The following is a 26,810-nucleotide window of genomic DNA, read 5'->3' as shown; positions in this document are numbered from 1 at the left end:
AGATAGTTTATATAAAATGTTTTGAGTTCCTATAGCTTATAATTTGTTTAACCTGATATCATCATAAGACTGGCTATAGGTGCATCCATTTGTGGATTTTCTACTACCTCACATCAGCACGGAGTTAAGGTTTTACTTAGAACAGACCACTCATTTTATCCTAGGTAACATTTCATAACCTTTCATTATCATTGGTTCCCAGTTATTAAAGGTTAGGAGTACCAGGTACATTTAAAACACTTCACAATTTACACTATTATTTTAATAGCCATGAGAACCCACAAACCATCTGAACATTTATCAATAAAAATAACATTGCCAGACTAGTATTATTGCTTATTTGATTGCCCACAGTAGCACAGGACTGAGCAACACTTACACAGAAATGAAATTAATTCTAAATGTTCAGATTTTGTTCCCAGCATAACTGAATGAAATGTATTCCAGGTATTACCCATATCTTAATGGCATTAGTCACTTCAACGTTGTCTTCAGTGCATCTTCCACATGTTTAAATGCAGCAGGGTCCTCAATGGTTGGACTTATCTGAAGAAATAAGATCAATGAATCAAGCTGCTATATTAAAGTTTCATCAAGTTTCTTTTGTCTAGTTTTGTTAAAATCATTTACAACTATTTGCTCATGAAGCAGGAACTGCATGGCTACCATGCTGTTGCACTGGCCTAAGAGAAAGATTAACAGATGTAGCCTGTCACCTTACTGGAAGCAGCCACTATTAGATGTGCCATGATACAAAACAGTTCCTTAGTCTAAAAACATGATATGGGAGAGGAAGAATGGGGATATGTCAGCAACCTAAAGGCCCTTGGGCCACCATAGTTGCTTAGCAAAACTACATAACTTGTATGGAAGAATAAGTTATTACAGTGCTATTGTAGGTGGGAGGCACAGCAGAATAGGATTGGCCTGTTCACAGAGTAAGGCCATGTGAATGCCACTCCACACACTACAGAAGTTTTGCTGAAGATTATGAGTAGGACATTAAGATTAGGAAGTTGCATACCACACTGTATAGATTAAGCCTTTTTGTTGCATACATGTCATGGTATCACATGTATCACCATAGTAAAATAAGTAATGCTGTTCACCTGGTATGGCTTGCTATTCACAAGGGAAGAAAGAGCCGACCGTGGTATCTTGCCAGAACGTGTCTTTGGGATCTGTTTCACAAATACTACTTTCCGGAATGCTGCCACTGGACCAATATTTTCTCTAACTCTCTGTACAATTTCTTCCTTAAGTGTTTCGTCTTCAGTATTCACATCTGATAGGGAATGTGATTGCAATTATTTTATTTACTGTTACAATTTTGTTATTTGATCTAAGACCCATATATCAGATGGGATATGAATGTAAAAACAAATCACAATCCCATTGACCCAGGGTTCGAATCAGCCTGAGGAAACTGTGGTTTCTCACCATTTCTTAGAACGCATAATGCTAATGGCACATGGCCCTTTAAGGAATCCTCATGACCAACAACTGCACAATCTGCCACAGCCTTATGAGAGAGAACAGCCTGGTATAGGAAAAGAAAACAAAACTTCAGTGAACCAACTTGCACATGGACTGGTAATTTAGATGCACAGTATTACTAACTCCAGAAGTCATCATTGGTCTCCTAGTATCTACATGGCATTGAGCATTCAGACATACCATGGAAACAGACAGCCCAAGTAACTCTTTCAAAGATACTATCCTGGGAATATTACACAGTGGATTGGTTGAAGTATTAATTATGGATTCTTTGGCAGCCACCATAGTTTCAGCCACTGGTGGTTTACATTGTCCATACATAGTGCTGTTGGTTTGCTTAGAGCCCACCTGCAAATTTATACAATGCTACATTGTTGGTATGCATGTTGTCAGTGCAGTTTTACACATGTACTCTTCTCATCAGAACGGTTCTCCAAACATATATAATCCAGTGTTCCAGTGGTGAAATACTGAATAAGTATGAAAACTATTGGCTTAATTAATAAGCCCTCTGGGACTGAAACACTAAAAACTTTAAAACTGCATGTTAGCTGTCCAACCAACAATACTAAACATAAAACCACAGTGTATATAGTGAGACATATTTTCATACTAATAACACAGGTTAACTCTGGTTACATTTCATTGCTTTGTGGGTCTGCATTTGGAATAATCTCACTGTAATCTTAACTATAAAGCAATTAAATAACATCACAGAAGATACAAGTGGATACATTGTTTGAACATGAGCTCCGAGCTATGTTATGATATATTCAGCAAAGTCATCAACTGCTACCCACTGTACGGTAAGCAAACAATGGAAATCAACCAGCAGAAAGAAAAGCATATTGCATACTGCAACAGAATACAAACAATATATAAAACTATTTAGCCAAAGTTTTCCTTTAAAGGCAGACACAGCACTAATGAAGCCTCAAGATACCACAGCATCAGACCTGTTTGTCAGCGTGGAAAAGGCAAATAAGGTATAAAAATAAAATGTGAGGTTTTTACCTTTCCACAAGCAGGACAGGAGAAGCTTTTAACAAGTTTCCTAACACTTCTTTAAAAAATGTTATTTAAATTTGAGTGGCTTTGCAATCATGTTGCCTAAAAGCTACACTGATAAAGAAGAAAAATTGGGTCTCCATTAAACCAAAAAAATTATGGCTTCAACAGGGGGCCATTTTTGAAATTGTAAAGGAAAAGTGGATTACTATGGCTTGCAAAGAGACAAACACTCAGGCAGGCAATTTTGATTCTGAGGTTTAGTGGTTGTCTGTCTTGGCTTCCTCTTGCAATGCTGGTTATTGATAAAACATCTGAGCATGATGTGCTTCAGATTTTTGCTTTACTTCATTTATTTGCCTTTTTTAAATTGCTGCCTTTGATTAGTCTGGTTGTATTTTTAATTATCCTTTTATATTCTTGTTTTTTCTAATGCTTTCAGTGCTCCCTTTGACAACCATTTTATTTCATTCGTTCTTTTGATTCTGTTCCTTTATTTACTGTTTCAATTGTATAATTTTCAGTCTGCCATTTTTTCCTGTGATTCCTCTTGTGTATATTGCTCATTGCTTGCTCTTGATGCGCCTGTGTCTTCACTTTACTTTATTTCATCATCTAATCTTAATCTGTATGCTCCTTTATTTTTCCATTCTCATTCTTTTCTTCACTTAGTCCTCAGTCAAGACTCCTTCACTCATGCTTTGTCAGCAAAGCAGCTGTAGATCTTGATTCTTATTTTGTTCATTATAAGTTTATGCTTTCTTTCTCCTCTGTTGCCCTTGTTTTTAATGCCTTTCCCTCATTCCATTTCCTAGTTTGTATTCTATTGTTCCTTTGTTGTTTAATCCTCATTTTCTTTCTTGCTCTCCATTTCTTTGATAAAGAGTTTCATTTAGCAGTTCCTTCTGATCGATCTTCTTATTTATTGCCATCTGCTACAATCAAACTGCTTTTTCCTTCATGTTTCCCTGGACTATTTTATCTTTCTTCTTTATCTTTTTTAAGTCAACCCCTTGATTTTTTAACATTCTATTTTTTCTTTATTTAGAGATTTCTTTCTGATTTTTCTACAATATTTCCAACTGAGTTTGGCATTATTCAAGATCCAATTTTTGGCTCCCTTTAGTTACCACCATTGTATTTCCTATAAAAAAAACTCTCCCCAAAATATCGATAAGGTATTTTTCGGAGGGGGTGGTGGTTTGGCTTTAGCAGAATGCACAACCCTATAGTGCTCTGTGGAGGTGTATATTGGGAGACGTGTTCCTGTAGATACAAGGGTCCCAGACCATTTAGGGCTTTGAAGGTCAGTACCAAAACTTGATTCCCCCCTTTTGTTATGTCAATTCATGCTTTCTTACTTATATTCAAATTTTGGTTGTCCATCTGGGTTCAAGTCTTGCTGACCTTGGTTCTCTTACTACACCATTGGCATTTATAATATTTACAAGCGGGGGCCCCGCAAGGAATTACAGGCAGCATTTCCTCCTCCCTACTTTTTCCCTTCCATGAAAGTCCCCATAGCCTCTCCCTTTTTCCTGTTTCCTTCTCTCCTTCCCACCCATCAGCCAACCTACCTTTTATCTGCCCCTTCTTCAGCTTTCCCTTCTTTCCTCCCCTGGCAACCATTACCTGGGAAAACTATGGCCCAGCTGAGTGGTGCCAGCCACTGAGCCCGGCTAAGTTGTATGGCGGGAACCCCCCTGACAGCTTCTCCACAGGATAGGTTTGGCTGAGTTGTACAGTGCCAGTTGCTGGACTGGGCCCAATTGTGTGGTGCCAGCAAGGTTGGGTCCAATTGGACAGGGGGGAACCTGCAAGGACTTGCAGGGGGACCTCATTTCCCCCATATCCCCCTTCCCCACACTATTATCTTTTTTGCTTCTCCTGAAAACCCCCATTTCCTTACCTTTCTCTGCTTCCTTATCTCCTTCCCAACGTAACTTTTATATGCCCCCCATCTTCAGCTTTCGTTATTATTTAGTTTATACCCCGCTTTTCTCCCAAATAGGAACCCAAAGCATTTTACATCATTCTTCTCCATTGTATCCTCACAACAACCCTTTGAGGAAAATTAGGCTGAGAATGTGTAACAGTGTAACTGGCCCAAGGTCACCCAGTGAGCATAATAGGGATTCAAACCTGGGTCTCCCAGATACTAGTCTGAAACTCTAACCACATCGCACATTCATTTTTGGGATGCAAGATGCTGTTGAATAATAGCATGCAGCCAGTCCTGGATAAGTGATACAAGTCAGGTGGTAGAAAGTCACCTGGCTCTGATTGCTGCTGGGTCTGGCCCCAATAAGTCCTCCCTCAAAAGCTCAAACAGCACTGGAGAGGGCCCTAGTACCTCTCCACTGGCTTTTAGAAACAGAAACCAATGCCTGAAGGCTGGAAGACTTTTTCATTGCCTAGCAATGGCTACTGAGGACATACGTTTCTTAAAGTTGCAGGCACTGCTTCTATTATTGGGCAGGGGGTTGTAAACCACCCAACATCCTTTGTTTGTTTGTTTTACATTTCCAATTATTCAGCAAACCTGGGGCATTTTCCAGATTTGCTGAAAGCTCTGTCTTGTCTATCCATGGCTCCTATTTCCACAGATTTGGCCATGTTTAGAATTAGATAAATGGGTATTATTAATTTATTTAACATATTTAACCAAACAACAAGTTGCAAACATACAAAAATAATATACCAATACATCAGCCGGATAATAACAACACACAGGATAAAAACACAGCTAGATCTGTCAAAACAGGTTACCTTTCACTGAATGCCCTCCGAAATTAAAACTGTTTTACATGCACTACTAAATGCAGAAAATGGCTGTTTATGTCAAAGGGAGGCAGCAGACAACGTGGCATGTTCTTGACAGCATCACTTTAAAACTTTTCTGGGAAGCCACCAACAAAGGAGATGCTTCACTGAAGCTCTCTTTCTCAGATTTCCCCCTTATTACTACTTTTACAAGCATTTTTATACTTACCTCCTCAATTGCACCTGCTGAAATTCTATGACCAGCAACATTGATCACATCATCCACTCGCGACATGACATACAAATAACCATCTTCATCCATGAAACCTGCGTCCATAGTATCATAGTATCCCTGAAAATGAAAGAAAAAAACACCTTAGACACATCACCAATACTTTGTTCCTTTCTTTAAGGTGATAGCAATATCATTATTTAAGAAGTATATTGCTTTTGCTGGGATCACACCCTTAGGGTATCCAAAAAGATCCTAAAGCTTGGTCTAGACACTACAGCCCTCCATGTGGATGCTGCCACAAACAGTCTCAGCATAGCCACAGAAGCTTCTTCATAAAGCAACTATAAAATGTAGAGCTCCTTACCATATATGCATGCTTATATCATTACATGCCCTGACCTGGATGGTCCAGGCTAGCCTGCCTCGTCAGATCTCAGAAGCTAAGCAGGGTCAGCCCCCGTTAGTATTTGGATGGGAGACCACCAAGGAATACCAGGGTTGCTACACAGAGGCAAACCACCTCTGAATGTCTCTTGCCATGAAAACCCCAAAAGGGGTCGCCATAAGTCAGCTGCGACTTGACGGCACTTTACACACGCACACATATCATTACACATTCCATAAGGATTACTTAGTCCTCTGTCTAATGAGGATATATTGGGAAGGCTGAGGACAGGAGAGGCAGATTTGGGGGTACTGATCCACTCAGGCCAAAGTTATGTGTAAGGGAGGGAGCGATATTTTTTAATCAGAAAATTTAAGGATTCAAAAATATAAAATTTCCACACATCCAGGAAAAGTTTCACACAAAGAAACTGAACAAACTAAGTTTCTACTAAACAAAAAGGGAAGGTGGTCACAGAGATGAATATTCAGCCTGAGAAAATATGCGTATTCAAAAAAAAATTCAGCATTACATCTTGTAACAAATCCACTGATAATTTATTATAATTGTACTTACTGGAAATTTTTGGAAATATAACTCCTTGTATAGGGCCTCATTTTTCCAAAGACCCAAAAAGGCTCCAGGAGCCAAGGGCAACCTGGTATCAAACAAAAAGCAACGATTGGAACAAGAACAAGGGTGACAAAATCATAATAAAAACAATTTCTAAGAAACCTCAGAAATACATGGCAAACATTCAGGTTAGCATGGGAAGTTTATTTAGGTGCAAACATTCAATATTCACTACTGAAAGACATTTGTAAACGAGGTTCACACCCCGGAAGTGTTAATGTTAAGAAGAAAAATTCAGCATTATTAGTCAGTGATGTTAAGAGTCTGCAAAGTTAAAAAGAATGCACAAGTCCAGGGAGTGCCTTGTTGGCAATGTGGCCACAAGGGATTTGTTGAGCATAGGCAGTGACTCAGGACCAAATGTATTCAATGGGCAAAGAGGGCAATTGCCCAGGATGCACCAGTGCCAGGAGCCCAACACCATGCCCAAAGTAATGCTGCCACCTCTCCCATGGATTGAAGGGGGAGTAGCATGGTGCTCAGCTGCAAGGAAGTGGCAAACAGCAAGCGCTGTCAGCCACTGATGCAGTCATGTATACACTGGGCAATAAGATGCAGAACATAAGATGCACTGAACAGGGTCTTTTGTTGCTCTTCTTGGTCCAGAAGCACAGGTTAAGGCATGGAGAAACAGCCGGTGGCTGCTAGGAGCACCAAGGCAGTGTCCTCCTGACAGAATTGAGGCTGTGACTCAAATCACAATGCCCACAGCTAGCACTGGATGTGTTGTCATCCATCAGCTGGCCAGGACAAGAGAATTCAAAGAGCAGATGTTTGGTGAATTCTTACACCTAAGATAACTTGACTATTGAAGGGATTACAAAGACACTACTTTGCAGACAGGCAATGAGGCTGGAAACTGCAGCCCACCAGAATACCTGTCAAAAGGCTGCCTTAACAAGAGAGGCACAAGAAGCAGGAGGCATCTTTTCTGCTTTTTCAAAAGAAGAGAGGTTTTCAAGGGAACTTTCCTGCGTCTAATGACATATCTGTGCTTCCTGTTATTGTCTCCCTTGGCATCTTCTGCTGGAGTCATCAGATTTCCCAGTTTTAATATATATTTTTATAATTCAGGTGGAGTTTGATACTAACATAATTGTATCAACTTTTGTTCACTTTTCAAAAATAATTTACGTTCCTATCAAAAGCTGACCAGAATCTCTTTCTTATGGTATACATGTCCAAGGAGCTCTCACCAGTCCTTTAGCATCAACTGTCAGTGTAATAGCACAGGTTAAAAGTAGCTGGGCTCATGAGAGAAGGGCTCGTGTAAAGGGGATAGCTGGAGAAGCATAGTTTTCCTTTTCTTTTTGCCTAATGTACTAGATGCCTGCAACATGAAGACAGATACTGCCAGATGAAGGTTTCTTAGCTAGCTCAACATTTAACTTTGTGTGTATGCAAGAAAATATTTTAAATAATATATTAATTTTAAAAGGAGTACCATTATCAGAGCTTCTGCCTCAAATATTGAAGAGCTACTAGCAGAGTTATGCATAATCCTGACATTCTGTGGTTGGCTCCAGCTCCAAGGGCAGCCATTTGCGGTTGCACCCATCCTTCTGTGTCAGAATTGCAAAGGTAAAAAAAGGTTGGGAACCCTCTGTCCTAGGCCAACATTCTAACTATTGCACCATATTGACTCTCATATACAAGGGTCCAAAAAGCCATTGGATGCCCCATGCATTGCCCTGAATAGCCAGAGCTACAAAATCGTTCAACATGCACTAATCCACACCATCCTGAACCATTTTCCCTCAAAGGGCAGAAGACAGAAACAGTCCATACAGAAGGACGGTAGCGCTCATCTCATTCTCAGTCACAGCACAGATCATTTTTACTCAAAACTCCAAAGACTCTATTGCAGAGGAGAAGACCACCCTTCAGCAGAGCAGAAGTGCATCACAAAACTTCAGTTTGGTTCTACCAAAGTCAAGCAGACCCCCATTTATCTCAGCAAACAAAGAGAAAGAGAACGCTCACCTTGAATTCAAAATGTTAAGACACTGTCATAAATCAAAGGACTAGGGGTCTAGGAAACTGCCTAATCTGATGTTTTTCAGATAACTCATCAATATTCTTCAAACCCACTTCTACAATAGCTACATTATGACCTTAGAATTCATTATAGTAACATATCATTTTTCAACTTATGTTACTACTGAAGTTTGCCCAAACAGGGTCTCTCCTATTGTCTCGCTTCTGGCCTCAAACCGCAAGTAGCAAAACAGAACAAAGTCAGTCAAATATGCATACATCTTGACACAGACCAATTAGAAATATGCAGATGCAGAAAAAAAAAACACACATTTACAATGGGAAAAATCAGACAGAAGGTGTTATGTTGTTCATTTTTTTCTGAGAATGTAAAACCTTATTTATCGTAAACTATTTTCTAATTGAAAATGAAGAATGAAATGCCTTTTATATCAAGATTTTAAAATGTAGCTTTAGCTCCCCTTTACTTTTGCAAAATGCTTTGTGATAATTATATTTCTGTCAACTATATCATCATTAGGGTTGTGCAAAAAAAAATATCAGTAAATTTCGGGTTCAGGTTTATTGGACCCAATTTTTTTCGGTAAACTCAAAATAAACTGAATACCCATACTGGTAAATATTGGTATTCAGCTTATTTCCGAGTTTACAGAAAAAAATCCGGGCCCATTATAGTCTATGGGGGGGGGGGGGAACCTGAAGCTCCTGTGGGGGCATTTTTGGAGGTAGAGTTCCAGAATTTTCAGGGTAGCTTAAAGAAACTCTCCTTGCATGAACCCTAAAGTTTGGCAAAGATTGGGTCAGGGGTCCAATTTTATGGGGTCCCAAAAGGGTTGCCCCTATTTCCCATAGGAAAACATTGCAAAGTTCACACAAGAAGACACCAAACTGCTAAAAAAGCACCTCTCTCTAAATTCAACAATAAGAACGATGACGACAACAACAAAGCAGTGCCCCCCAATCAAATCACCCCCTCCTTTCAGGTAAAAGCCAGCAAGATCTGAAACAGAGAAAAACCCAGAATTCAAACAATGCAACTTTGAAACAACAAGCAGTGGAGAAATGGAAGCAGGGCCTCCCACCCAAAATAATCAAATCACTCCCTCAAACTAGCAAACCCTCCCCACCACCACCAACCAACAGGCCAAGGCCTGCTGGCTTCCAGCAAAATTTGGAAAATAAGCCCCCAATACAACAACTTGTTTAAAAGGAAAATGACGATATCTCAGACCCTTCGATGTCTCCAGGCAGCAGGCAGAAAGGAATCCAACCCAAGCAGCACGTTGTAATCTAGCAGGTCAGGATGAGGCACCAGGATCCAGGATTGCAGAGGAAGAATCCAGTAGCAGGAGCTAAAGCCAAGCTATGCTACCAAACTCTCTCAAATAGCCTGGTCTGGGAACCAGACCTGCTTTTATAGTCTTTGGCCAAGCACAGAAAAGTGTAAAAATAATTCCAGCCAAAAAACACCTTCTGTGGCTGGTGAAAGAACACTGTTCTTCCTCACCTGGATTCCTATTGGCCACTGAGAATTCCTGGCCCTCGCCTCTCCTCCTTTCTAGACTGTTCTTTGTTGCAATCCAGGTAGATTGCACCAGCTGGCTTTGTAGAAATGCAAAATGCATTGCTGCCATTGGCCACATGTGAAGCTCGTTAGCCTTCCTACTGGCCACTCCAACATGCCTGCTCCCTCCCTCCTGCTGCCCTGGAAACCAGCAAGGGGGCAGAAATACTAAGAAAGGAGATAGCCCTCCTTTAAACACAACAAGGGCCACAAAATGGAGTCTCCGCTGAAGGTGAATAGCCGAAACTCGAAAAGGCAAATATCTATTCAGCTTTTTTGGGAATTGCCTATTCGGTTTCGGGCAGATTCCCATGTTTTAGTATTCAACCTGAAACCCAAATATTGCCAAAATGGCTAATTTTTGGTTTATTTTCGGTTTGGGTCATCATGCTGTAAACATGTCAAATCCTCTTGTCTACTCCAAACTCCACCATTTTCTTTAGAAGTGACTGCTTATGATTAGAAATAGACCAAAGCTACAAGGTGTCATGAGTCAGCTTGCAGAGACCTCCTCTGATGAAGAGGAACTAGAAGCCAGAACAGAGGGACATCCTCAGGCAGAAGTCCCACAGGAACAACCACAGGGCCTACAGCCTGCCAGAATAGATCAGCCAAAGTCAGGAGATGACTCACCATGCCTGCAGCCTGCCAGCTCAAGGGCTCCAGTTGGACCTGACACCTTGCAACATGCAGTGTCTCCAGAGGCCTCGCCAAGGCCACTGAAGCACAGAAGAAAACAGGTTTGTCTGGCAATGCAGCAGAGACGGCAGAGTGCTAGACTGAAGGCTTTACAGAGGAACCTTCCCCAGTAGCAGTGATGAGGAAGAGCAGGGCTGAAGCACCACCTGTGAACTCAGCCTCATCAGCATCAGCTGGCTCTGCTACAGCAGCAAGGGAAGGGATTTAAGCCATCAGTTAGGCTTGGCTGTTGTGCAAGCAACTTGTCACCAACCTCTTTGTGTACCGGCCTTGTTTCCCTGCTATCCTTTGGATTCCTGGTATCCTGACTTCTTGGACTGGCTCTGACTAACGCCTTGGACTTCCCTTGCCTGTATTGCTATCTCAGACTCTGCCTTCACTGTGAATGACCTTGGACTATTCCCCAGACTACGCTTACAGCCCTCGCTCCTCGCCTGCACCACGAAACAAACACATGAAAGAGAGAAGCTTGTTTTAAGGCAAGAAAATCATCCATCCTCTGAATTCCTTGGAGATAAAAATATACGTTCACAATTCAGAGAATGAAACTTGATATTTTGAAGGACAGAGTCTTTGTTATTTTAGAGTCATGTATTTCAGGTGGCTAATTTTGTCTACCTTTACTCTGATACTATGTAGATAATTCACAGTGGGTAGCCGTGTTAGTCTGTCTGCAGTAGTAGAAAAGGGCAAGAGTCCAGTAGCACCTAGACTAACAAAAATATTTTCTGGTAGGGTATGAGCTTTCGTGAGCCACAGCTCACTTCTTCTGATACTATTTGTAATGACACGTTACTGAACAGATCAATGTTATGTAAAGGTTTACTTCAGTATCTTGATTTCCTGATAGTCCTTAATATTGAATTCCATTAGGCATTTGTTTTTGCTTTTTTCAGATAGTTAGAAGCAGTCTGAAATAGAACTGTTGCTTGTAATATTATCTCTGATAAACAAGTGTTGGCAAGGTTTTTAAATTATTTCTGAATAGTGCTGGCTGTATAGAGGACAGGTTTTTTTTAAAGTCCAGAAAACATCTTCCCTTTTCTAGAATGTTGAGGCATTCCATTTTTAACTCTCTGCCACCCCATTTTTCCATCAAGACCAAAAACTACCACATGCTTAGGTATCCCCAGGTACTGCTTACTACTTCACCTCAAACAATAACTACAAATATCAAGGTTAAATACTTTTTAATGCTATTGAGAATATATTTAAATTTTATAATATACCAAGCAGGATGATGTTGGGTGTTTATATTTATTTTGTGTTTATTTTTATTTCTTGTTAACCTTCTAGCGACTTCAAAATTTCCAGAAATAGCAGAGTTTAGCACCCAAGATAGTGCTCAGACCCTCCAGTTCTCTTCTAAAAGCTATGGGAGAAAGAAAGAGCTGTGCTCCACCACACACAGAGCCAGTCTTGGAGATGTCATTGAACAAAAGCCTCAGAAGGTGGTAAATTTAGGCACCTAAACAATCTCACACCTCAATAATTAGTTTCTGAGGCTGCCTGAGAATTTTCTCACGTGAATGTTATCAATTGTCTTCAATCCAATTAAACATGAAAAGCATGGACATTTTTGCCATCAACACACTATAAATTATTCATAAAGTTATTTTCTTCGTGCCATTTTTTTGCCGTCAAGTCACATCTGACTTATGATGACACCTGGTGGGGTTTTCAAGGCAAGAGGTGTTCAGAGGTGGTTTGCCATTGCCTGCCTCCACGTCATGCCCCTGATACTCCTTGGACGTCTCCCATCCAAATACTTGCCGGGTCAACCCTGCTTAGCTTCTGAGATCTGACAAGACCAGGCTAGCCTGGACTATCCAGGTCAGGGCTCTTAGTGCCATATACGTTTAAAAATAAAACAAGCATTACTCCCAGGCTTACAACTAAGAAGACTGCCTAATCGCCACCCACTCTGCACACCACTGTTCAGCTGGGTGGTGGAAGGAAATATCAGGGAAAATTTTGGGGTGGGGGGATCAGCATCACACAGACATGATGTCACTTCCAGTATGCTCCAGAAGTGACATCAGAGCACCAGGGTAACGCTCTAGCATTTGCCCTAAACTATGGTTAAACCACAGAGTTTTAGGCAAATGCTAGAGAGTCACCAGGTCACATAAGAAGTGATGTCATGGTATCAGCACAATGCCAAAAGGATAAGTCCTCACCTCTCACAGTCTCCCTATTTGCAACCTAAGTGTAAGTTAAACAAGAGCAATTGGGATGGAGAAAAATGTAACATTAATTGATCAGGAAATGCCAGCATAAACAGTGGTGCCTGAATGTTTCATCTGTAGCTTTTGTCTTTCCCTGTGATCCCTGTCCCTCAGTCCATTACACAGCCTGCCTAGTTCCATTAGCTCCTAAGCCAGGGGTCTCCAATGTGGTGCCCATGGTCACCATGGTGTCCACCCACACCTTTTCTGGCACATGCCAAGTGTTTTTAGGAAAGTGATGGGGCCAAGTAAGGCTTTTGCCCAGCAAGGTTTCTGATTGGCTGTGAAGATTTTTAAAATGTTGCTTTGGTAGCGGCTGCCTCCACAGCACAAGGATCCACATTGTGTTACTGAAGTAAAGCTGTGGCAATCATTTTGTGGCTAGCTTTGCCTCCTGCGGCAGCCATTTTATGGCAGCCATTTTGTTGCTGTGCTCGCCATGCTGTGTCAGAATTCTAATTGTGTAAGCAGGCTCAAAAAGCTTGGGGACCCAGGCTCTAAGCTGCCCTCATCTTGGTTCTCTTCTATGCTTTGAGTCACTACCTTCAAGTTTTTGCCATTAAGCTCTAACCCTCAATCTGCCCCACAGCTTTCTCAGTCTTCTCTGTATAGACATACAGTCTTATTCCATCTGATTTTTACCAGTCTTCACAAAAGAATGCTATGTTCCATGACTAGACAGAATGTTCATAAATATTCAATGACATGACACCAGCTCAGGCAACTGTACAGACTTCCCCAATACAAATCGTTTAGCACATTACATCATTTCACTCAACATTTTGCTTTGAATTCCAGCATTTAAATACATTTAAATAAATTCCAGCATTAAATAAGTACAATTTCAGTATATGATTGCATCATAAAGATATTTCTAGTGTTTCCAGCTATTCATGATAAGAAATGACTGCAGGGGCATTTTTAAAAGGAACAGTTTGTTAAAGCTGGCTTGTAATTCTTCTCTGAAATATGTTCAACGGGCATTATGATGAACAGGGAAATAATTTTACATATAACTATCTCAATACCCACCTGTATTAAACAAAACCATCAAGAACTGGAAGTTACTCTGTATGCCTTCAAGGTACTATGAGGATAGTAGTTCTCAGTGCAGGTGCACTTTGATTTATTTAACTGTCTGAAAAGTCCTTGTGACAAAGAGGAAGGACAATTCCCACTGATAGATTCATCAGCGGTTCTTCTACAGCTTTTTCCCCCTTGTTCTGCTTCTTTTGCTTTAACCACTAACTAAGAGAATTCATCACATAACACAGTTTGTAATTTCACTATCATTAACTCTAGAAGTTAAAATAGATTAAATATGTATAGCAGCTCAACACAAAAGGCATCAGTGAATCAATGAAGTGTTTAGTAATGAAACTGTATCAAGTATACCAGGAGTAGACAAGCATAAGTTACAGTAATTGAAAATTTAAGAGTTTAATAAGAACTTTGTATTGGGAGAACCTGTTACTGCAGGTAATAAACTGATGTCAGTAATAGTAAGTAACATTAACATGCATAGATTTTCTCAGTCATCTTCTGTAAATCTATTTGCATGTTCTATACATGAGTATTTGCCAAAATTTCTTGCAGCTTATCAAAGTCAACAGTATCGTGACTCTTCGCAGTCTAATTGGTTTATTTGGGTCATTAGTCTCTAAGGTCATAATTGTCTCATAACTGCTACAGACTAACATGATTAAGATGATTGTAAGATTATATGCTTAGTAACAAATTTTTCTGCCACAATAAAAAATTGCTTGAAAGGCTGAGGCTACTCTTAACTTTTCTTTCAAAACAAAGCCAAGAAACAGTGATTCATTCAAATATTAGACTGAAATATTTCAAGTATAGAAAGTAGATATTTTATAGTCTAAATCAGGACACCTAACAAAGTAACACACCATGTCTGCCATGGGTCCTGTACATCAGAGGTGTGATGAAAGTTCATTGCTCCCAGATACATGGCAGCTCATTCTTAAGTCCCATCTCCTCTCCCTGTACACCCTGATCCGGATCTGAGTCAGGTTCCTTGCTCACTTGGGAATTCAGTCCCAAGCACAGAACTCCCAGTGCACATCTGTTAGACAGTACCCATGGCAAACATTTCAATGTTTCTGTGTATATATTGTAGCTTGTTTCTAAATGTTTAATGGTTTGGTTTTAATGGTTTTTAAGATGTATTACATATTATTTTAAGCTGTTAGCCACCCTGATGGCCTATATGGAAGCAGAAAGGCAGGGTATAATTTCTGTAAATAAAAAAAATGGTGTGTGGACTTGGAGACATGTAGTAACACCTTTAGACGATATTGAAGCTTAGAACCTTTCTTACACACAGTCAAATGCACAGACAAGTTGTAGAAGAAATCTTATTTCTCCTATCCATTAACCAGAATGTTGCTCTAAATTTCCAACACAGCAAATGTCCAAGATTTTAAGAATTATCGGCACTGTTACAATTTAAGATTTTATTTTATGAGTACAACATTAAAAACATCTGGGTATTGGAATAAGCCTCCAAAGTTTTACTAGTACATTTTATAAAAATGGGAGGATGGGGAAATCACATTAAAATATGTTTTTGCTTTAAATATATATTTTAAGGAAGTCTCTAAATGCAATCCAAACATTTGGTAGGAATAGTATGCTTGTTTTTAAAATACAAAAGAAAACACAACCAAACCTTGCTAGTTGTGTTTATTTTGAATATTAACATAAATACTAAGTGACATGCATATTTGTTTCAGTCATGGAAAAACCAAACCATATTCAAAATACTTGAAGTTTGACAACTTGGGAGCTCAAACCATTGCCATGACTACAAACTACAGCACTGTTCTAAATTTCAGCATGTTACAACATTGGCTTTTGAATGTGTATACATAAAATAAGCACACTTTCTGCCATTCATTTGTTATAGGGTGTGGTAAAATGCTCCCATCCACATCCCTTCTGTTCTACCAAGGGTTAGGAAATTTACCCAGCTGGCCTTGATCCCAAATTACTAGAACTTAACCTCTCCAACCTCATTCCACCACCTTAACAGAAAAAATGTCTTTTAACTGCAGGCCACTGCCGGAACCTTTTATAGAAATGCTTGTTTAGTTCTGGAAACTAAGAAGCACATGTTTTTCTTAACTACACACTTCAATTTACTCAAAGTGTCCTAGAAGTCTTAGATCCCTTTCATACAGGCTTTTAACCCACTTTGACTTCTGAAGGCAAACAGATTTTTTAAAAAGGTTTCACATACCTCAAGGATAAAAAGCTGTCCTCCCGCAGTTAATAAAGCCTTAAACTGGGTTTTACAAAATCTGTTTTGATACAGGTTGTTGTGTGTGTGTACTTTATCCTTTAGGAGTGGGAAATCCTAAAAAAAGAGGTTTGTCTTCAAAAGCCAAAGCAGGGCCATGTCCGCACTTACCATTTGTGGCGCCGGCTTCCGTGGGCTTTCCTTGCATGTTCCCACTGCAACTCACCTGAAGGATTCCGAGGACGTCTCCAGAGCGCAATTTCACGTTAAGCGCATCAGCTTATACGGCGAAGTAAAAAAATAAAACGTCCTCCACACCCAGTGCCTTACAGTGGGAACATGCAATGAGTATTAAATCCACTTCCCGCTGCCAGCCCACTTCCTGCTGCCAGCCAATCCCCGCACTCCCCCCGCCTCCTTTAGTAACGCTGACCAATCGCCGTCCTTGCTTGGAGCGCCGACTGGGCATGCGTGGGAGCGTGCTGGTCTGGGGATTTTCAAATGCAGCGGAGAAAGGAGGCGCGGTGGGAACAGTAATTTAAAGGCGTTTTGGATACTTGCGTACTGGATGCGTGTAACTTGCGAGGTAAGTGGCTAATGCGTTCACGGGCCTGGTTTAAAGAGCTTGTATGAAAGGGACCTTTGTAAGTCTTCGGAGTCCAGCTTCTTTTAGTAGTTAAAATCCAGTGAGTAGTTTCCCAGCTTTCTCTTTGTACTGTAATTAAGTGTGTCCCAAATTAGACTCTTAAGTGAAGCAGAATGACCATTTGTGAGGATCCGTCCCCTCGGGCCCCGCCTCTTAGCCCCGCGGCCTGGCCGGCTTGACTTGGAGAGGGCTTCCTTTGGCATCAGAATGGGCCTCCTGAGAGGATTTCCTTTCCTCCTCTTCAGCCCACGGTCCGTTCCTGCTCCTCTGAGCCACACCAGCTCCAGGGACGCCCGGCACCGCTTACTCCCTGGCCTTCCACCCCCTCCCCGTCATATAGCCAGCCAGGCCCTCCGGGGTTCCACCCCTTTCCCACCTCCCCTTCTGTCTGACAGGGGCTCCACCAATCAGCCCCTGGCAGCTCCGTCCATCCGCCCTCCCCCTCAGGAGGGTTGCGGCTCTGCCCCAGCTGATCGGCAGCTCGTGCTCTGCCGCTCCTGCTCCTGTCCCTTCGCCCCTCCGGCCCTTCCCCGCCCGGCTCCTCCTCTGCCGGGGGACTTCGCCCCAGTGCCTGGGCCGGCGGAGGCGTCGCCCCGCAAACCCTGCCAATACCGGGCGGCGTTGCCGAGTCGCTCGGCCCCAGCCCTCCCGGCCAGGCCGGCAGTTCTCCCAGGGCTCCCGCGGGCTGTGGCACTGTCAGCCCTGCCCCCTTTTCCCCATCCGGCTTCGTCTCCTCCTGCCCGGTAAGTGCGCCGCCGGGCAGTCCCGTGCCTGGGGCTAGCCTGGGCGCGGGACACCATTTATGACCAATTTCATTTTTAAAATTTTTCCTGAAGCCATCTTTTATCTAGTCACCCACACGCCCACTGTCTCTCCTGTCTTCTCGCTGGGTAAAGAGCCAAAACCAAGCTCTCTTCAGCCTTCTGTGCCGAATCGGCGGGCACTCTCACCCAAGGATTTCTCTCTTCTGTGCATCATAAACTCCCACTCCCTCTCCCTGGATCCAGAAGGTACCAAGGACACCCATAGCCTATACCAAGGGAAAGTCCTTTTTGTCCATGTGGGCTACTCAACAACATTTCTTACAGTCAGGAAGATCTAAAGCTAGCTACAGAAACTTGCTCTTTAGTCTTTTTGTAGCTGGAAAAGCTATTTTAGGTTAACTTCTGAACCAAGGCAGAGCAAAAATAAAAAAAAAATTCATTTCCAAAGCTGTAAATTTTTACCGATTACCTGTGGGGTGAGGTATCATTTCACCACAGAGGATAAATAATGGTTCCACACAGCTAACTGTAACACAGCCTCAAATGGAAAGTTCATGATTTATCACTGTTCTGACACCTACAAAAGCAGGGATGTTTCAGAGCAAGCTGGCCATCATTAATGTGAATGCAGAAAAGAAGAAAGGCCTAAGCTAAGACACTAGTAATCAGTTAACCAAAGATTACTCACTTCCCAGTGTTTCCTGTAAGCCAAGCAAGAAATCCAAATGACATAGTAGCAGAAACAGAATGAGTTCCTAAGCCGAAGCAATGGACGTTGAAAAGGACACAAAAGCAGAAAAGGCAACTATCAGTGTTCATGTAAGATGTTACCCTTTAAGGGGACAATCAGACTGAAGGAGGAAGGCTCCTTATAATTTTCTATCAAACAGTCAGAATTAAATATGTTAATATGGAGCAATGATCATGTAAAACAGGAGGCTCAGCCCTAGCTATCATTTTCCAGTATTATATTTTTGACTGCGGAAGAGAAAAACAATGTTAATTCAGAATTAAATCTGAACTAATCCAAAAGGACTCTTATAGAGACAAATATTTCACCAGATGATTCCCTAAGTCACCAAGGAAACAAAACAGGATGTATCAAGATGGCAGCCTGCCAGGTTCCTAGATGGGTGGCTACAGAACACAACCAAGGAAAAAGCAAGTAAGCAACCTTCCCAGAGAAACACAGAAACCACTATGTTCTCTAAAGGAAGCACTGATCTCATGCAAGTCCCAACCAGTAAGAGACCAGTGAGGAGTAATAGCCCGTTTTGTACTACAGGAGTAATCCTAATTTCACTATTTAAGATAGCCAGGGTATTTCATTTTTAATAATATATTGTGATAAATGGTTTTAGACAAGCAACTAATTTCTTGTACAAGTAATATTCATAAAATCTTCCTTTCCCACAATAACACCTTTCAACTCAGAAAGAATTTTTCCTTGCCAGAGGATTGATCTTCCCAGTGGAACAGTTATAAACACTACACATCAACAATGAAACAGAACTCGCAATTTTCTCTAATAAACCACACCATTCCATGTTATTACCTTGCTGATAAGACCATTTCAAATCCCATCATTAAAACTGAGCAAAAGAAAGGATGGGTCCTATTTCATATGCTAATTCTTCTACAAAGAGGTCTGAAGCTCCCACATTAGTAGGCAGAAACGTCATGTGTGAAGTCAGCATCACTAACTATACTCATCATACATTTATCCGTTATGTTTGGACACATCTTCACTCTCTTCCCCATCCCATCCCTATTATCTTACTTTATCAACTACATTTTTGTCTGGGGTACCAAATAAGTAATGTGGACATGTGCTACAAATATTTTAAACAAATGTTTTAAAATGCATTGATAAGTTGTGCTTTACTTACTTCACCACAATATTTCCTAAAGTATTTGCTTTTACTGGTTGCTTGTTGTCATCCAGAATCATCACTGCAACAAGATATAGCATAACAAGTGGTTACCAAAGTAAGGGGTTGTTTTGCTCTATGTAACACTTTTCATAACAAAGAAGAAATTCATGTTTAATTGCAATGGTAAATGCAATAGAAAAAAGCAATTACAAACATTTGCAATGTCCTATAGATTAGCTCAGTGCTCTTGTTAGTAGATCAGATGAAAAATGAGTTTTAAGCTGAAGATTCTGACTAAAAGGGTTGGACAATGCTGAAAAGCAAATTATACATATATTTTTTATCTGCAGAGGGTAGAATGGAAATTTTTAGAAAGAAAACCCTAAAGAGATTGTTATCATTTGTATAGTGATAAAAAAAAATTAAAAAAAAAGTCTAACAAGCACAGACGAGAAGGAGGAGGAGGAGTTGGTTTTTATAGGCCAACTTTCTGTACCGCTTAAGGAAGAATCAAACCGGCTTACAGTCACCTTCCCTTCCCTTCCCACAACAGACACCCTGTGAGATAGGTGGGCTTGAGAGAGTTCTAAGAAAGCTGTGACTAGTATTTCCAGTATTTCTGATTCATAACAATGTTTGTAGAGGTTGCCAGCCTCACATCCAGCAGCATCTTTATGCACTATAAAAACATGCCAATAGTATTTAGCATACAAACAAAAGTACATCCCATGTTTACATTACTGACTTTATAGAATACAGGGATGTTTTGAAAAGAGGTTTATTTCTTAGGTCCTCACTACATGGTATGCTTTTTCCAAACCCATCTTGAGTCCATCAAGCCAGACATGCTCTTTCTGTGCTTGAAACTGATCTGAAATGACCCCCACAAAACTGTTTCTCAAAAGGGGCAAACAGCAGCTCCCCAAGCCCATATTAGGTCATAAAAATGACACAGGGGGGAAGGCTTAAGCCCCCTAAATCGCAATCGGGCCCCTGCACGATAATTGTATGTCAATAGAAAACTCCCTGTACATGCCTGGTGTGAGAAGACTGCACGGAATCCAAATCGGCATAAAGTCAGGCACAACTCTGTACATATAATCAACAATGTGTGCAAGGAACTGCCCTGACTTTGATAATTACATGAACAGGGTTTGTAAACAATTACACCTTTGTGGATTGTTAGTGAAATTATGCAATTGCTTAAAGTTTCTGGATTGATCCTCCCCCCACTTCCCTTTCTTCTCTTAGTCCATCTTTGGCTACTTCAGGCTGTTGTGCATAGAACTATTGACCCTTGTATGGTAGCCTACGTTGGTTAGGGTACTTCAGGAGAGAAAACTCAAGTTCCAGTCATGAACTGGACCAACATCTATGATGATGTAATAAACATGTATGCTCGTAATGGCAACAAAAATTCATTGCAGTTTCGGTACCGAGACATATTTTCTAAATTGGACTGTTGTAGGGGCAACTGGATTGTGCAATGATCCCTTTTCACAGGGTTTCATTCACCTAGAAATTTTACTGTGAAATAACAATGTTGATACAGCTCTGGAAGACAGATAAAGGTTGGGTATGGGTCCTCACTTGTTAAATACAGCAGTAATTCAGCTTTAAGCACAAACACCAGATTTCAGGTTTCCACTTATAAGAAGCCAAATGCTCTTAATAGAGGTGGAGCCATATTCTATTTTACTGTATCATATAGTCACAACTGTACCATTGTATCCTGGCACCATTCTTCCTGTCTGTCCTGGTGGAGGTGTAACAGAGTTTCCCAAACCAACGCAGGAGGCAGTTATAGCAGAACCTGTTTCTGCAGAACAGAGAAAATTGTTGAAAAAATTGTAGTCAGTATTTTATTAGAAGCAGAAGCACTCTCCCCCCATTATCCCACTCCCCACATTATTTCTTCTTTCCCTCCCCCTAACCCCATAGCCTCTCACTTTTCTCAGCTGCTGTCCTTCCTACCCATTCACCTTTATTTGCCCCTCGCTAGTTTTCAGCTTTCCTCCTTCCCTCACTTGCTGTCCCTGCAGCCTCTTTCCTTTCTTCCTTCCCATTCACCTACCTTTTTTGTCCTCCTCCCTTTAGCTTTGCCTCCTTCTCTCCCACCAATCTTATACTCTTCCAACTCCCCACCCCATCCAACAGTTACTATGGAAGCCTCAGCAATATTGTGTTGTGACTACTTAGCATCCTCCCCAAAAGGAACTAAGATCTAACAACATAGTCTCATGAGATGTTGGTGGACATTCATTTCTTAAAGTTACAGATGTTTCTTCGATTATTTGGGGGGGGGGTAGCCTCCCAGTGGGTTGGATCCAGTCTAAAGTTTGCATCAGCAGAACAGAACGTCCCTGTCTTGCACTTCCCACTAATTTCTTTTCAGCAAAAACCAAATATGAAAGCTTATTTGAGGTAAGAGGAAGTTTCACCAGTAGTTTTTCCCCTGTAAGTTTGAATAAGTAGAAATCACAATATCATATGATATATAACTACAAGCAGCATCCAGAAAGTGTTTTAAAGAGAAAATGTTCTATGTGAAATTACAGGCCTGGATCTCAGGCATCAGTAAGGAAAGTGCATGAATGATGGTACCAATTTCACTTGGTTTTTATAAACTACTATGCAGGCATTTGATCAATGGTATATCATGCTTTGTTGCTCACTGTGATACAGTTCAATCCTAAACAGAGTTACACCCTTCAAAGGGCATTGACTTTAATGGGTTTAGAATGGTGTAACTTTCCTTAGGATTGCACTGTTAATAGCTTAAGTGCCTTCTATTAAGATCTTCTCTTAGGAACCCTGCAACAAGAAGTGAAAAAGAAAAAAAGAAAATATGATACATGGATTTCACTTGAGACTCTAAAGCTACTACTGATCACTTCAGAATGCATTGAATATGTGCTGTTTGTTTGCAGATGCTATAAGTAGGACTGAAATGGCTGTTCAGAGCTAATATTTGGAATTTACAGTTTACACGATGGAAGCTGAACAATGACAAATGTCTGCAACATTCTCATAGGGTATAAAACAAACATTATTAATATTACTACTACTACTACAATGATGATATGGTGTAGACTTTAGTTATTTTGAATATGAACCAAGGACAAGCTGAAAATCCAAAATGAAATTCCCCGTTTAGGCCATCTGTGCTAAATACCACCTCAGGCTGCAGGCGATAGGTATGCAACATAAAGAGCGGCTGAAGGAATCACAGTTAAACAGGAGACAGCAGCAGATGCTGCTAAGGCCACAGCTTAAAAGAATTTGTGGGGGTTGTGCTAAGGAAACTGTGGATACATCAATGATCAAAGGAAAAGATGGGGGGGGAGAAATGAAAAAAAAACCAAGGAGGCAGTGACAAGAGATAAGGAGGTGAAACCCCAAGGCAGAGGGAAATACAGTAACACAGAATAAAGAAATGGAAGAAAAGAGACCATGATTTGGAACTGTAGTTGATTAAGAAAGAGGAAGGAAGGATGTGGAAATGAACAACAGGAACTTCAACACGAAACAAAAATTCGAACACTAAAGCACTAGGTGTGTGTGTGTGTGTGTGTGTGTGTGTGTTTATTTATTTATTTATTTATTATGCACTAGGTTTTCATAGATTGCCAATCACTAGGTTTATATATATATAATGCACTAGGTTTTCATAGATTGCCAATAAACCAGTCAGTAAAAGCAAAGACATCAGCTCTTTTCAGACATTACGCCCCTGGCACTGTGACCATGTGTATGGAACAAACATGCTATACACAATCCTGCTGATAAGCACAATTGCCATTTCTTCTGAAAAGGGTCAATACAGTTCATGTATGATCAATCTGTGATCTGGTATGCAAGTTCCAAAGCTGCAATATTCATGTGCTGCCTCTTCCGAAAAACAGCAATTGTTTGTCCTGTATGTGCAGTCAACCGTAAAACTGAACAGGACTATATATTGCAATGGATTTGTGGAACAGAGGTTCCCAGTCAAGCTTTCCTAATCATTTACACAAATACATAGCAGTCAAGCATAATTTTTTGAAGGCATAGCGCAAGCCTCTCATTCAAGTGGGATATAAATTGTATTAGGCAGCAACTGAATAAAAGCAGGGACTTCCTTAGCAAACCATTTGCTTTTTAAAGCAACTTCTAATGAAATAATAGGAGTATGCTTAATCCTAGGGATGTGTATGTGCCTCATGGCTTCTCAATTTTACTGCAGCTCCAATATACAGAAGCCATGGGATGGTTTCAGGCAGAAAAATATCTTTGGGATCCAAATATTCAATGGACAGTAGTCTTGCAATGAAAAACCACTGCTGTTTAATGATTAAGAGCAAGTTTATGAATAATTAAAAAAATAATATATTCACCACACCATTACAAATCCCTCAACACAAATCTGTTCCTATCTCTCTTCTATGATGATGGCGCACAAAATTATACCAAGTAACTTGGGCTGCATCCACAGCTCAAGGATTTGGTATTGCACTGATTGCCACTGTGAATGCTGAGGCATGCACACTAGCTACACAGTTTCCACACGGGAGTTTATGTGCACTTCCCTCTGTCTGTCACCATTTTCCATACATTTTGCCCCCACAGTACCACCAGAGGATTTCAAGGGCTTTTTAAATGTTGGCATTTGCTATCCATGGATGCTCTCCCTCTCAAAAAAAAGTGCTGCAGTTTGGAAGTCAAAATGGGGGAAAACCTCCATGTAGAAGCACCCATGAATGAATGCCCTGACCTGGATGGCCCAGGCTAGCCTGATCTCATCAGATCTCAGAAGCTAAGCAGGGTCGGCCCTGGTTAGTATTTGGATGGGAGACCACCAAGGAATACCAGGGTTGCTGTGCAGAGGAAGGCACTGGCAAACCACCTCTGTTAGTCTCTTGCCATGAAAACCCCAAAAGGGGTCGCCATAAGTCGGCTGCGACTTGAAGGCACTTTACACACACTCACATCCATGGATGCTCTCCCTCTCAAAAAAAGTGCTGCAGTTTGGAAGTCAAAATGGGGAAAACCTCCATGTAGAAGCAACCATGAATGAATGACAGCCTGTATAATGAAACAATCACTGTAATAATTAAGGGCATAGTCCACCATTCCTGCCTGGAGCATGAATTACTATACATGAAACTGGGATTGTTGGACTTACCCAAAGCAGATAATGGTCAGTACTGCTGTGTAAAAAAGAGCTATAGGAAAGGAAGGGATAAAGAGAATGGCTACACTGGGTCCTAATAAATTTCTCTTCCATGGGGGTGGGTATTGTTAATCTAACCAAAATTAAATGTTTTTGTTTGTTTATAAGACAAGGCTTTTCAAGATTTAAGTTTGAACTGTTAGCATCAGCCTGGTGAGACCTAAGGAAAACAGAAGTATCGTTTTAGGCATGCTGAATAAATACAGATGGAAGAGCTGGGTTACACATGAAGCAAGGACTGTGTGTAAGTGGGGTTTCAGGGCGACACACAAAACCATCATCCCATTCTAAGAGATGATAATGGACTGAAGCAATTTCAATGAAGAATGAGACTGAGGAAAGGCTCCATCAGATTATATGGCAGCTGGACTAATGACATAGGAGAAGGTTGTTTCTCATTAAGCGTACTCTTGAACTATCCACTATTCTGTTTTGTTATTCTTTTAACCCACTATGCAGACAAATCTAGCTGCCTTTCAAACAAAAACTCAACCTTACCAGGTGAATTTCAGTTCTCTTGAGGTAAGGGAAGGCAATATGAAAGATTCTGTTTTTTTCAGCTGCTGAACAGACATAAACCAGCTTCCAAAAGTGGAAGAGTACTTGAAACTAAACTAGTTATGGGTTTTTCTTTCCCAATTAACAAGCAATGAGATGAAGTATAGATTCAAATACTTTTCAGTGCAAAAAGGGATACTCCTTTTTTGGGCACAATTTAAAAAAGATGTAGACAAGCTGGAACGTGTCCAGAGGAGGGCAACAAAGATAGTGAGGGGTCTGGAGACCAAGTCCTATGAGGAAAGGTTGAAGGAGCTCAGCTGGGTATGTTTACTACGAAGAGGAGACTGAGAGGGGATATGATAACCATCTTCAAGTACTTGAAGGGCTGTCGTTTAGAGGATGGTACTGAGTTGTTTTCTGTTGCCCCAGAAAGTTGGACCAGAACCAACTTGAAATTAAATCAACTTAAATTCCGTCTTGACATTACGAAGAATTTTCTAACGGTTAGAGCAGTTCCTTGGTGTTACAGACTTCCTCGAGAGGTAGTAAGTGTTCCTTCCCTGGAGGTTTTTAAATAGAGGCTAGATGGCCATCTGTCAGCAATGCTGATTCTATGACCTTGGGCAGTTCATGGGAGGGAGGGCATCTTGGCCATCTTCTAGGCATGGAGTAGGGGTCAGTGGGGTGTGTGTGTGGGAGGTAGAGAGTTTCCTGCATTTTGCAGGGGGTTGGACTAGATGACCCTGGTGGTCCCTTCCAACTTTATGATTCTATGATCCTGTCTGCTGAACTTATGATTGCACTGCACATTGCCAATATTTCTGTGAGTATTAATTCTACCCATAACTGGAAGTTCATAATGAACACTCCCAAGAATTTCCCCCCTCCCTAAATAGCAATAGTATGAGTACTCAGTTCAGACTGGGATCCTTCACATTTTTTTTACACTTAAGTTGGCCCCACAGAGAGCCATGAACAAGTATAAGAATCTCCACAGCTACTTTTAAAAGAATGCTAAAGAGGCAGGAAATCCAATCACAGATCAGATCCTGATGTCTACTTTAGTTTAGTCCTAAATATCTGTGCTTGTCTAAATGTATTTTATAATTTTCTTTAAAGGAAAAAGTATATCCAAACATAACTTCTACAAAATGTTATGTTTAATTACTAATGTAGTATACTATTTTTAGTATTCAGCATGCCTGGGGCTTCCAGTTTTACTCTGTGATCAGCTGCTATGGTGAAAATCAATGGAAGCCTCACATGCAGGAAACAGTTTTGCTCTTTGGCTATTATGCAGCTGATGTTATTTCATAGTAAGTCACTTGGATTCAAGTACTAATTTTGTTGGGGTCATAGTTCCCCAAAACTAATTTTCCACAAATCAGTTAAAAAAGGCAATGTTTCACTGGATGGACATTCTGTTACTGAACAATTATTCCTTGCAGGTTTATTCCTCATAATGGGGGTGTTGGCGTACTTTCAAGCTAGTGTCAAGACCTGCTGCACCAGGAAATAAATGTTTTGAACAGGGTGTTCTGACA

At 40.8% G+C, this 26,810-nt stretch overlaps 1 protein-coding gene across 1 annotated transcript in view; it reads right to left on the bottom strand.

Moving 5' to 3' along the window:
* Positions 1-474: 474 nt before the first annotated feature.
* The window catches only part of ACSS3 (acyl-CoA synthetase short chain family member 3), a 53,030-nt gene continuing 26,694 nt past the window's right edge, over positions 475-26,810 (bottom strand). Inside the window, exons 10-16 of the mRNA XM_056846519.1 lie at positions 21,277-21,372; positions 19,569-19,632; positions 6,465-6,546; positions 5,498-5,620; positions 1,441-1,540; positions 1,110-1,285; positions 475-546 (exon numbers count right to left, since the gene is read on the bottom strand). Coding sequence (XP_056702497.1) covers positions 475-546; positions 1,110-1,285; positions 1,441-1,540; positions 5,498-5,620; positions 6,465-6,546; positions 19,569-19,632; positions 21,277-21,372 — 713 coding nt within the window. The remainder of the gene's footprint in view (positions 547-1,109; positions 1,286-1,440; positions 1,541-5,497; positions 5,621-6,464; positions 6,547-19,568; positions 19,633-21,276; positions 21,373-26,810) is intronic.

This window comes from Euleptes europaea, chromosome 3 (genome assembly GCF_029931775.1).
Source record: "Euleptes europaea isolate rEulEur1 chromosome 3, rEulEur1.hap1, whole genome shotgun sequence".
NCBI classification, from domain to species: Eukaryota; Metazoa; Chordata; class Lepidosauria; order Squamata; family Sphaerodactylidae; genus Euleptes; species Euleptes europaea.
Note: the sequence above shows the minus strand (reverse complement) of the source record. Positions and strands in the feature narration are given on the sequence as shown.